The 13,554-nt window shown below is 48.4% G+C and overlaps 1 protein-coding gene across 1 annotated transcript in view; it reads right to left on the bottom strand.

Annotated features, from left to right (window-relative positions):
• Nucleotides 1–13,554, bottom strand: part of LOC124022461 (ankyrin repeat and IBR domain-containing protein 1-like) — a 97,206-nt gene that overhangs the window by 57,074 nt on the left and 26,578 nt on the right. The window contains exon 3 of the mRNA XM_046337370.1: nucleotides 8,466–8,766. Coding sequence (XP_046193326.1) covers nucleotides 8,466–8,766 — 301 coding nt within the window. The remainder of the gene's footprint in view (nucleotides 1–8,465; nucleotides 8,767–13,554) is intronic.

Here is a 13,554-nt window from a genome sequence, read left to right as displayed (position 1 = left end):
ACTCTATTGGAGGAAGTGTCTGGAACTATTGGAGGAGGTGTCTGGAACTCTATTGGAGGAAGTGTCTGGAACTATTGGAGGAGGTGTCTGGAACTCTATTGGAGGAGGTGTCTGGAACTCTATTGGAGGAAGTGTCTGGAACTATTGGAGGAGGTGTCTGGAACTCTATTGGAGGGAGTGTCTGGAACTCTATTGGAGGAGGTGTCTGGAACTCTATTGGAGGAGGTGTCTGGAACTCTATTGGAGGAGGTGTCTGGAACTCTATTGGAGGAAGTGTCTGGAACTCTATTGGAGGAGGTGTCTGGAACTCTATTGGAGGAAGTGTCTGGAACTATTGGAGGAGGTGTCTGGAACTCTATTGGAGGAAGTGTCTGGAACTATTGGAGGAGGTGTCTGGAACTCTATTGGAGGAAGTGTCTGGAACTCTATTGGAGGAGGTGTCTGGAACTCTATTGGAGGAAGTGTCTGGAACTATTGGAGGAGGTGTCTGGAACTCTATTGGAGGAAGTGTCTGGAACTATTGGAGGAGGTGTCTGGAACTCTATTGGAGGAGGTGTCTGGAACTCTATTGGAGGAGGTGTCTGGAACTCTATTGGAGGAAGTGTCTGGAACTATTGGAGGAGGTGTCTGGAACTCTATTGGAGGGAGTGTCTGGAACTCTATTGGAGGAGGTGTCTGGAACTCTATTGGAGGAGGTGTCTGGAACTCTATTGGAGGAGGTGTCTGGAACTCTATTGGAGGAAGTGTCTGGAACTCTATTGGAGGAGGTGTCTGGAACTCTATTGGAGGAAGTGTCTGGAACTATTGGAGGAGGTGTCTGGAACTCTATTGGAGGAAGTGTCTGGAACTCTATTGGAGGGAGTGTCTGGAACTCTATTGGAGGAAGTGTCTGGAACTCTATTGGAGGAAGTGTCTGGAACTCTATTGGAGGGAGTGTCTGGAACTCTATTGGAGGGAGTGTCTGGAACTCTATTGGAGGGAGTGTCTGGAACTCTATTGGAGGGAGTGTCTGGAACTCTATTGGAGGGAGTGTCTGGAACTCTATTGGAGGAAGTGTCTGGAACTCTATTGGAGGAAGTGTCTGGAACTCTATTGGAGGAAGTGCCTGGAACTCTATTGGAGGAAGTGCCTGGAACTCTATTGGAGGAAGTGTCTGGAACTCTATTGGAGGGAGTGTCTGGAACTCTATTGGAGGAAGTGTCTGGAACTCTATTGGAGGGAGTGTCTGGAACTCTATTGGAGGAAGTGTCTGGAACTCTATTGGAGGGAGTGTCTGGAACTCTATTGGAGGGAGTGTCTGGAACTCTATTGGAGGAAGTGTCTGGAACTCTATTGGAGGAAGTGTCTGGAACTCTATTGGAGGAAGTGTCTGGAACTCTATTGGAGGAGGTGTCTGGAACTCTATTGGAGGAAGTGTCTGGAACTCTACTGGAGGAAGTGCCTGGAACTCTATTGGAGGAAGTGTCTGGAACTCTATTGGAGGGAGTGTCTGGAACTCTATTGGAGGGAGTGTCTGGAACTCTATTGGAGGAAGTGTCTGGAACTCTATTGGAGGAGGTGTCTGGAACTCTATTGGAGGAAGTGTCTGGAACTCTATTGGAGGAGGTGTCTGGAACTCTATTGGAGGGAGTGTCTGGAACTCTAATGGAGGGAGTGTCTGGAACTCTATTGGAGGAAGTGTCTGGAACTCTATTGGAGGGAGTGTCTGGAACTCTATTGGAGGAAGTGTCTGGAACTCTATTGGAGGGAGTGTCTGGAACTCTATTGGAGGAAGTGTCTGGAACTCTATTGGAGGGAGTGTCTGGAACTCTATTGGAGGAAGTGTCTGGAACTCTATTGGAGGGAGTGTCTGGAACTCTATTGGAGGGAGTGTCTGGAACTCTACAGGAGGAAGTGTCTGGAACTCTACAGGAGGAAGTGTCTGGAACTCTATTGGAGGAAGTGTCTGGAACTCTAATGGAGGGAGTGTCTGGAACTCTATTGGAGGGAGTGTCTGGAACTCTATTGGAGGAGGTGTCTGGAACTCTATTGGAGGAAGTGCCTGGAACTCTATTGGAGGGAGTGTCTGGAACTCTAATGGAGGAGGTGTCTGGAACTCTATTGGAGGAGGTGTCTGGAACTCTATTGGAGGGAGTGTCTGGAACTCTATTGGAGGGAGTGTCTGGAACTCTATTGGAGGGAGTGTCTGGAACTCTATTGGAGGAAGTGCCTGGAACTCTACAGGAGGGAGTGTCTGGAACTCTATTGGAGGAAGTGTCTGGAACTCTATTGGAGGAAGTGCCTGGAACTCTACAGGAGGGAGTGTCTGGAACTCTATTGGAGGAAGTGTCTGGAACTCTATTGGAGGAGGTGTCTGGAACTCTATTGGAGGAAGTGTCTGGAACTCTATTGGAGGGAGTGCCTGGAACTCTATTGGAGGAAGTGTCTGGAACTCTAATGGAGGAGGTGTCTGGAACTCTAATGGAGGAGGTGTCTGGAACTCTATTGGAGGAAGTGTCTGGAACTCTAATGGAGGAGGTGTCTGGAACTCTATTGGAGGAGGTGTCTGGAACTCTATTGGAGGAAGTGTCTGGAACTCTATTGGAGGAAGTGTCTGGAACTCTATTGGAGGGAGTGTCTGGAACTCTATTGGAGGAAGTGTCTGGAACTCTAATGGAGGAGGTGTCTGGAACTCTATTGGAGGAAGTGTCTGGAACTCTATTGGAGGGAGTGCCTGGAACTCTATTGGAGGAAGTGTCTGGAACTCTATTGGAGGGAGTGTCTGGAACTCTATTGGAGGGAGTGTCTGGAACTCTATTGGAGGAAGTGCCTGGAACTCTATTGGAGGAAGTGTCTGGAACTCTATTGGAGGGAGTGTCTGGAACTCTATTGGAGGAAGTGTCTGGAACTCTATTGGAGGAAGTGTCTGGAACTCTATTGGAGGAAGTGTCTGGAACTCTAATGGAGGGAGTGTCTGGAACTCTATTGGAGGGAGTGTCTGGAACTCTACAGGAGGAAGTGTCTGGAACTCTACAGGAGGAAGTGTCTGGAACTCTATTGGAGGAAGTGTCTGGAACTCTATTGGAGGGAGTGTCTGGAACTCTATTGGAGGAAGTGTCTGGAACTCTATTGGAGGAAGTGTCTGGAACTCTATTGGAGGGAGTGTCTGGAACTCTATTGGAGGGAGTGTCTGGAACTCTATTGGAGGGAGTGTCTGGAACTCTATTGGAGGAAGTGTCTGGAACTCTATTGGAGGAGGTGTCTGGAACTCTATTGGAGGAAGTGTCTGGAACTCTATTGGAGGAGGTGTCTGGAACTCTATTGGAGGAAGTGTCTGGAACTCTATTGGAGGAAGTGCCTGGAACTCTATTGGAGGAAGTGCCTGGAACTCTATTGGAGGAAGTGCCTGGAACTCTATTGGAGGAGGTGTCTGGAACTCTATTGGAGGGAGTGTCTGGAACTCTATTGGAGGAAGTGTCTGGAACTCTATTGGAGGAGGTGTCTGGAACTCTATTGGAGGAGGTGTCTGGAACTCTATTGGAGGGAGTGTCTGGAACTCTATTGGAGGAAGTGTCTGGAACTCTAATGGAGGAAGTGTCTGGAACTCTATTGGAGGAAGTGTCTGGAACTCTATTGGAGGGAGTGTCTGGAACTCTATTGGAGGGAGTGTCTGGAACTCTACTGGAGGAAGTGTCTGGAACTCTACTGGAGGAAGTGTCTGGAACTCTATTGGAGGAAGTGTCTGAAACTCTATTGGAGGAAATGTCTGGAACTCTATTGGAGGAAGTGTCTGGAACTCTATTGGAGGAAGTGTCTGGAACTCTATTGGAGGAGGTGTCTGGAACTCTATTGGAGGAAGTGTCTGGAACTCTATTGGAGGAAGTGTCTGGAACTCTATTGGAGGAAGTGTCTGGAACTCTATTGGAGGGAGTGTCTGGAACTCTATTGGAGGGAGTGTCTGGAACTCTATTGGAGGAGGTGTCTGGAACTCTATTGGAGGGAGTGTCTGGAACTCTACAGGAGGAAGTGTCTGGAACTCTATTGGAGGAAGTGTCTGGAACTCTATTGGAGGGAGTGTCTGGAACTCTATTGGAGGGAGTGTCTGGAACTCTATTGGAGGGAGTGTCTGGAACTCTATTGGAGGGAGTGTCTGGAACTCTATTGGAGGGAGTGTCTGGAACTCTATTGGAGGGAGTGTCTGGAACTCTATTGGAGGGAGTGTCTGGAACTCTATTGGAGGGAGTGTCTGGAACTCTATTGGAGGGAGTGTCTGGAACTCTATTGGAGGAGGTGTCTGGAACTCTATTGGAGGAGGTGTCTGGAACTCTATTGGAGGGAGTGTCTGGAACTCTAATGGAGGGAGTGTCTGGAACTCTATTGGAGGAAGTGTCTGGAACTCTAATGGAGGGAGTGTCTGGAACTCTATTGGAGGAGGTGTCTGGAACTCTATTGGAGGAGGTGTCTGGAACTCTATTGGAGGGATGCGACACCATTCTCCAGAGAACATTCCATAATTTGTTGTTTTGTCGGCGGTGGTGGAAAACGGACGTCTCAGGCGCCGCTCAAGAATCTCCGATAAACGTTGAAGTTGAGATCTGGTGACAGACGGCCACCACGGCATATGGTGCACATCGTATTCATGCTCATCAAAACATTCAGTGACCACTCGTGTCCTCTGGATTGGGGGCATTGTCATTCTATGGGAGACAACATAATGGCCTGCCTAGCATTTTTATACCTGACCCTAAGACCCTAAGCATGATGGGATGTTAATAGCTTAATTAAAACACAGGAACCGAACCACACCTGTGTGGAAGCAGCTACTTTCAATATACTTTGTATCCCTCATTTAGTGTTTCCTTTATCTTGGAAGTTACCTGTATATGAGATGTTAAGAGGAAAATCAACAAGACAGATTTTCCTTGTTGTGAAATCTGATAAGATCTACAACCCTGTTCCTGGAGAGGCACAGTCCTATAGGTTCACTCCAGCCCTATTCCTGGAGGACTACAGTCCTATAGGTTCACTCCAAGCCTGTTCCTGGAGAACTACAGTCCTATAGGTTCACTCCAAGCCTGTTCCTGTAGAGCTACCATCCTATAGGTTCACTCCAAGCCTGTTCCTGGAGAGCTACCATCCTATAGGCTCACTCCAAGCCTGTTCCTGGAGAACTACCCTCCTATAGGTTCACTCCATCCCTGTTCCTGGAGAACTACAGTCCTATAGGTTCACTCCAAGCCTGTTCCTGGAGAACTACCCTCCTATAGGTTCACTCCATCCCTGTTCCTGGAGAACTACAGTCCTATAGGTTCACTCCAATCCTGTTCCTGGAGAACTACCATCCTATAGGTTCACTCCAAGCCTGTTCCTGGAGAACTACAGTCCTATAGGTTCACTCCAAGCCTGTTCCTGGAGAGCTACCATCCTATAGGTTCACTCCATCCCTGTTCCTGGAGAGCTACAGTCCTATAGGTTCACTCCAAGCCTGTTCCTGGAGAACTACAGTCCTATAGGTTCACTCCAAGCCTGTTCCTGGAGAACTACAGTCCTATAGGTTCACTTCAAGCCTGTTCCTGGAGAACTACCATCCTATAGGTTCACTCCAAGCCTGTTCCTGGAGAACTACCATCCTATAGGTTCACTCCAAGCCTGTTCCTGGAGAACTACAGTCCTATAGGTTCAATCCAAGCCTGTTCCTGGAGAACTACCATCCTATAGGTTCACTCCAAGCCTGTTCCTGGAGAACTACAGTCCTATAGGTTCACTCCAACCCTGTTCCTGGAGAACTACAGTCCTATAGGTTCACTCCAACCCTGTTCCTGGAGAGCTACAGTCCTATAGGTTCACTCCAACCCTGTTCCTGTAGAGCTACCCTCCTATAGGTTCACTCCATCCCTGTTCCTGGAGAGCTACAGTCCTATAGGTTCACTCCAACCCTGTTCCTGTAGAGCTACCCTCCTATAGGTTCACTCCATCCCTGTTCCTGGAGAGCTACCCTCCTATAGGTTCACTCCATCCCTGTTCCTGGAGAGCTACAGTCCTATAGGTTCACTCCAAGCCTGTTCCTGGATAACTACCCTCCTATAGGTTCACTCCAACCCTAATCTAGCACACCTGATTCTAATAATTAGCAGTTCAGTTAGCAGTTTTTTCAGGTTGAAGTGAAAACCTACAGGAGGGTAGCTCTCCTGGAACAGGGTTGGAGAGCCCTGGCTTGGGAAAGGGGATTTAGGAAACAAGTGTCTATGGGGTAGGGCTATGGGGTAGGCCTATGAGAAGTGTCTATGGGGTAGGGCTATGGGGTAGGGCTATGGGGTAGGCCTATGAGAAGTGTCTATGGGGTAGGGCTATGGGAAGTGTCTATGTGGCAGGGCTATGGGGTAGGGCTATGGGGTAGGGCTATGGGAAGTGTCTATGGGGTAGGGCTATGTGGCAGGGCTATGGGGTAGGGCTATGGGGTAGGGCTATGGGAAGTGTCTATGGGGTAGGGCTATGGGAAGTGTCTATGGGGTAGGGCTATGGGGTAGGCCTATGGGAAGTGTCTATGGGGTAGGGCTATGGGAAGTGTCTATGGGGTAGGGCTATGGGAAGTGTCTATGGGGTAGGGCTATGTGGCAGGGCTATGGGAAGTGTCTATGGGGTAGGGTTATGTGATAGGGCTATGGGAAGTGTCTATGGGGTAGGGCTATGTGGCAGGGCTATGGGAAGTGTCTATGGGGTAGGGCTATGTGGCAGGGCTATGGGGCAGGGTTATGTGGTAGGGCTATGTGGCAGGGCTATGGGAAGTGTCTATGGGGCAGGGCTATGGGAAGTGTCTATGTGGTAGGGCTATGGGAAGTGTCTACGGGTTAGGGCTATGTGGCAGGGCTATGGGGTAGGGTTATGTGGTAGGGCTATGTGGTAGGGCTATGGGAAGTGTCTATGGGGTAGGGCTATGGGGTAGGGCTATGGGAAGTGTCTATGGGGTAGGGCTATGGGGTAGGGCTATGGGAAGTGTCTATGTGGCAGGGCTATGGGTTAGGGTTATGTGGTAGGGCTATGGGAAGTGTCTATGGGTTAGGGCTATGTGGCAGGGCTATGGGGTAGGGCTATGGGAAGTGTCTATGGGTTAGGGTTATGTGGTAGGGCTATGGGAAGTGTCTATGGGGTAGGGCTATGGGAAGTGTCTATGGGTTAGGGCTATGGGAAGTGTCTATGGGGTAGGGCTATGGGAAGTGTCTATGGGGTAGGGCTATGGGAAGTGTCTATGGGTTAGGGTTATGTGGTAGGGCTATGGGAAGTGTCTATGGGTTAGGGCTATGGGAAGTGTCTATGGGGTAGGGCTATGGGAAGTGGCTATGGGTTAGGGCTATGTTCCTTATCCCCTTACACTGTGTATAAGACAGTAGTTTTGGAATTGTTAGTTAGATTACTTGTTGGTTATCACTGCATTGTCGGAACTAGAAGCACAAGCATTTCGCTACACTCGCATTAACATCTGCTAACCATGTGTATGTGACAAATAAAATTTGATTTGATTTGATTTATGTGGTAGGACTATGGGAAGTGTCTATGGGTTAGGGCTATGTGGCAGGGCTATGTGGCAGGGCTATGGGGTAGGGCTATGGGAAGTGTCTATGGGTTAGGGCTATGTGGCAGGGCTATGTGGTAGGGCTATGGGAAGTGTCTATGGGTTAGGGCTATGTGGCAGGGCTATGGGGTAGGGCTATGGGAAGTGTCTATGGGTTAGGGTTATGTGGCAGGGCTATGGGGCAGGGTTATGTGGTAGGGTTATGTGGTAGGGCTATGGGAAGTGTCTACGGGTTAGGGCTATGTGGCAGGGCTATGGGGTAGGGCTATGGGGTAGGGCTATGGGGTAGGGCTATGGGAAGTGTCTATGTGGTAGGGCTATGGGAAGTGTCTATGTGGCAGGGCTATGTGGTAGGGCTATGGGTTAGGGCTATGGGGTAGGGCTATGTGGTAGGGCTATGGGAAGTGTCTATGTGGTAGGGCTATGGGAAGTGTCTATGTGGCAGGGCTATGTGGTAGGGCTATGGGTTAGGGCTATGGGGTAGGGCTATGTGGTAGGGCTATGGGAAGTGTCTATGTGGTAGGGCTATGGGTTAGGGCTATGGGTTAGGGCTATGTGGCAGGGCTATGGGGTAGTGCTATGGGGCAGGGCTATGGGAAGTGTCTATGTGGTAGGGCTATGGGAAGTGTCTATGTGGTAGGGCTATGGGAAGTGTCTATGTGGCAGGGCTACGTGGTAGGGCTATGGGTTAGGGCTATGGGGTAGGGCTATGTGGTAGGGCTATGGGAAGTGTCTATGTGGTAGGGCTATGGGTTAGGGCTATGGGTTAGGGCTATGTGGCAGGGCTATGGGGCAGGGCTATGGGGCAGGGCTATGTGGCAGGGCTATGTGGCAGGGCTATGTGGCAGGGCTATGGGGCAGGGCTATGTGGCAGGGCTATGGGAAAAATGTAAATGTTTTAAAAAGGGTTTCGCACCTCAACACACTTCTTCAACCCCGAGGCGGCTGCGTAGTGCAGCGATGTGTTCTTCTTGTTGTCAGTGGAGTTGACGTTGGCGTTCTCATACTCTCCCTGGTCCAGCTTGGCTCCGGTCCATTTCAGGATGATCTGGAGACACTCTGACCTCTTCATCTCGTCCAGCTCGGGCCGGGCCAGACGCGGCTGCAGAGGCCCCTCCCCCATTAGGATCTGGGGGCCCATACAGAGGAGATGGAGGGACGTCTCATTGTGAACGTTACGCTTGTTGGGGTTGCCGTCCTTACTGAAGAGAAAGGACCTGGTGGAGAGGGGAGGGGGGACATGGTTTACTTGGTACTAATATGACCGTTTTGAAAATGTCACCATCACCCTTAAAGGGATTGTTCAGGATTTTGGCAATGAGGCGCCATCACCCTTAAAGGGATTGTTCAGGATTTTGGCAATGAGGCGCCATCACCCTTAAAGGGATTGTTCAGGATTTTGGCAATGAGGCTCCATCACCCTTAAAGGGATTGTTCAGGATTTTGGCAATGAGGCTCCATCACCCTTAAAGGGATTGTTCAGGATTTTGGCAATGAGGCTCCATCACCCTTAAAGGGATTGTTCAGGATTTTGGCAATGAGGCTCCATCACCCTTAAAGGGATTGTTCAGGATTTTGGCAATGAGGCTCCATCACCCTTAAAGGGATTGTTCAGGATTTTGGCAATGAGGCTCCATCACCCTTAAAGGGATTGTTCAGGATTTTGGCAATGAGGCTCCATCACCCTTAAAGGGATTGTTCAGGATTTTGGCAATGAGGCTCCATCACCCTTAAAGGGATTGTTCAGGATTTTGGCAATGAGGCTCCATCACCCTTAAAGGGATTGTTCAGGATTTTGGCAATGAGGCTCTATGTCTACTTCCCCAGATTCAGATGAACTTGTGGATACCATTTTGTTTTATGTCTCTCCATCCAGTATGAAAGAAGTTAGTTAGAGGTAGTTTCACTTTCCAATGCTAACTAGTGTTAGCGCAATGGCTGGAAGTCTATGGGAACGGCTAGCATGTTAGCCGTTCCCATAGACTTCAAGTCATTGCGGTAACACTAGTTAGCACTGGAAAGTGAAACTGTTAGCGCAATGACTTGAAGTCTATGGGAACGGCTAACATGCTAGCCGTTCCCATAGAATTCCAGATATTGCGCTAACACTAGTTAGCATTGGCTGGTGAAACTACCTCTAACTTCCTTCATACTGGATGGAGAGACATCAAAAAGATATTCACAAGTTTCTCACACTCTGGGGGAGTCCCGAACTATCCCTTTAAGTACAAGTACATAGTGAGTACTTGTACTCACTATGTACTATGGTGAAGTAATATTTGATGTGTATATACAGTGTATATATATATATACACAGTGGGGCAAAAAAGTATTTCGTCAGCCACCAATTGTGCAAGTTCTCCCACTTAAAAAGATGAGGCATGTAATTTTCATCATAGGTCCACTTCAACTATGACAGACAAAATGAGAGAAAAAAATTCCAGAAAATCACATTGTAGGATTTTTAATGATTTTTTTTGCAAATGATTTATTTGCAAACACACACACACACACACACACACACACACACACACACACACACACACACACACACACACACACACACACACACACACACACACACACACACACACACACACACACACACACACACACACACACACACACGAGACTCGTAAATAAGACTAGCCTATTAAAATCATTATCTGACTCCATAATGAAGAATAGCAATATGCAAAAGACTACAGTTTTATTTCACCTTTATTTAACCAGGTCGGCTAGTCGAGAACAAGTTCTCATTTACAACTGCGACCTGGCCAAGATAAAGCAAAGCAGTGCGACACAAACAACAACAGAGTTACACATAAACAAACGTACAGTCAATAACACAATAGTTGAGTTACAGCAACAGACCATGAAGAAATGTCTGAACCGAATTCTAAATACAAGTGTATTTAATGACTTTGTCAAATGAATGGATTTACATACGAGTGGCATAAAGCTTCACTTACAAAGTGTTAACAAGCAATACAAGGCATTATTCTAAGCACGGTCAGAGAGAGCTGAGGAATGCCAGGGCCCAGAGGTCATGGGAGAGGTGAAGAAACCATGGCTCGTGCCAGGGCCCAGAGGTCATGGGAGAGGTGAAGAAACCATGGCTCGTGCCAGGGCCCAGAGGTCATGGGAGAGATGAAGAAACCATGGCTCGTGCCAGGGCCCAGAGGTCATGGGAGAGGTGAAGAAACCATGGCTCGTGCCAGGGCCGAGAGGTCATGGGAGAGATGAAGAAACCATGGCTCGTGCCAGGGCCCAGAGGTCATGGGAGAGGTGAAGAAACCATGGCTCGTGCCAGGGCCCAGAGGTCATGGGAGAGATGAAGAAACCATGGCTCGTGCCAGGGCCCAGAGGTCATGGGAGAGGTGAAGAAACTATGGCTTGTGCCAGGGCCCAGAGGTCATGAGAGAGATGAAGGAACCATGGCTCGTGCCAGGGCCCAGAGGTCATGGGAGAGATGAAGGAACCATGGCTCGTGCCACGGCCCAGAGGTCATGGGAGAGATGAAGAAACCATGGCTCGTGCCAGGGCCCAGAGGTCATGGGAGAGATGAAGAACCCATGGCTCGTGCCACGGCCCAGAGGTCATGGGAGAGATGAAGGAACCATGGCTCCTGCCACGGCCCAGAGGTCATGGGAGAGGTGAAGAAACTATGGCTTGTGCCAGGGCCCAGAGGTCATGGGAGAGATGAAGAAACCATGGCTCGTGCCAGGGCCCAGAGGTCATGGGAGAGATGAAGAAACCATGGCTCGTGCCAGGGCCCAGAGGTCATGGAAGAGATGAAGAAACCATGGCTCGTGCCAGGGCCCAGAGGTCACGGGAGAGATGAAGAAACTATGGCTCGTGCCAGGGCCCAGAGGTCATGGGAGAGATGAAGAAACCATGGCTCGTGCCAGGGCCCAGAGGTCATGGGAGAGGTGAAGAAACCATGGCTCGTGCCAGGGCCCAGAGGTCATGGGAGAGATGAAGAAACCATGGCTCGTGCCAGGGCCCAGAGGTCATGGGAGAGATGAAGAAACTATGGCTCGTGCCACGGCCCAGAGGTCATGGGAGAGATGAAGGAACCATGGCTCGTGCCACGGCCCAGAGGTCATGGGAGAGGTGAAGAAACCATGGCTCGTGCCACGGCCCAGAGGTCATGGGAGAGATGAAGAATGAGTGTTGGTTTCTCACCACAGCAAGTCAGGAACATAAGAGAAAGAACAATGAATCTAAGACACCTTCATAACATCGGAGTTGTTTGGATTCAAATTCTGACTTGTTGACCAATAGTATTACTGTAAAAGTTAACCTCAGATATCAGACCAATAGGATGTAACCTCAGCTCCTCAGAGAGGGTTGGAGAGATCAACACGGAGAATGCTGAATTGCTAAGAGAACGCAGAGAATGTTGAATTCCTAAGAGAACACAGAGAATGCTGAATTCCTAAGAGAACGAAGAGAATGCTGAATTCCTAAGAGAACACAGAGAATGTTGAATTCCTAAGAGAACAAAGAGAATGCTGAATTCCTAAGAGAACACAGAGAATGCTGAATTCCTAAGAGAACACAGAGAATGTTGAATTCCTTAGAGAACACAGAGAATGCTGAATTCCTAAGAGAACACAGAGAATGCTGAATTCCTAAGAGAACACAGAGAATGTTGAATTCCTTAGAGAACACAGAGAATGTTGAATTCCTTAGAGAACACAGAGAATGTTGAATTCCTTAGAGAACACAGAGAATGTTGAATTCCTTAGAGAACACAGAGAATGTTGAATTCCTTAGAGAACACAGAGAATGTTGAATTCCTTAGAGAACAAAGAGAATGCTGAATTCCTAAGAGAACACAGAGAATGCTGAATTCCTAAGAGAACACAGAGAATGTTGAATTCCTTAGAGAACACAGAGAATGTTGAATTCCTTAGAGAACACAGAGAATGCTGAATTCCTAAGAGAACACAGAGAATGTTGAATTCCTTAGAGAACACAGAGAATGCTTAATTCCTTAGAGAACACAGAGAATGTTGAATTCCTTAGAGAACACAGAGAATGCTGAATTCCTAAGAGAACACAGAGAATGTTGAATTCCTTAGAGAACACAGAGAATGCTGAATTCCTTAGAGAACACAGAGAATGTTGAATTCCTTAGAGAACACAGAGAATGCTGAATTCCTTAGAGAACACAGAGAATGCTGAATTCCTTAGAGAACACAGAGAATGCTTAATTCCTATTTGATCACAGATGATATTCTTGCATCCAGTTGATACAGAGCTCAACAATGCCTAATGTAGGCCTATGGACCACTAGAGTCAACATGTAGGCCTATGGACCACTGGAGTCAACATGTAGGCCTATGGACCACTAGAGTCAACATGTAGGCCTATGGACCACTAGAGTCAACATGTAGGACTATGGACCAGCAGAGTCAACATGTAGGCCTATGGACCACTAGAGTCAACATGTAGGCCTATGGACCACTACAGTCAACATGTAGGACTATGGACCACTAGAGTCAACATGTAGGCCTATGGACCACTGGAGTCAACATGTAGGCCTATGGACCAATAGAGTCAACATGTAGGACTATGGACCACTAGAGTCAACATGTAGGCCTATGGACCACTAGAGTCAACATGTAGGCCTATGGACCAATAGAGTCAACATGTAGGACTATGGACCACTAGAGTCAACATGTAGGCCTATGGACCACTAGAGTCAACATGTAGGCCTATGGACCAGCAGAGTCAACATGTAGGCCTATGGACCAGCAGAGTCAACATGTAGGCCTATGGACCAGCAGAGTCAACATGTAGGCCTATGGACCACTAGAGTCAACATGTAGGCCTATGGACCAGCAGAGTCAACATGTAGGACTATGGACCACTAGAGTCAACATGTAGGCCTACGGACCAGCAGAGTCAACATGTAGGCCTATGGACCAGCAGAGTCAACATGTAGGCCTATGGACCACTAGAGTCAACATGTAGGACTACGGAACACTAGAGTC

The sequence above is a fragment of the Oncorhynchus gorbuscha genome, unplaced genomic scaffold, assembly GCF_021184085.1.
Source record: "Oncorhynchus gorbuscha isolate QuinsamMale2020 ecotype Even-year unplaced genomic scaffold, OgorEven_v1.0 Un_scaffold_1396, whole genome shotgun sequence".
NCBI classification, from domain to species: Eukaryota; Metazoa; Chordata; class Actinopteri; order Salmoniformes; family Salmonidae; genus Oncorhynchus; species Oncorhynchus gorbuscha.
The sequence above is the reverse complement of the archived record's forward strand: the minus strand, read 5'-3'. Positions and strand labels throughout refer to the sequence as shown.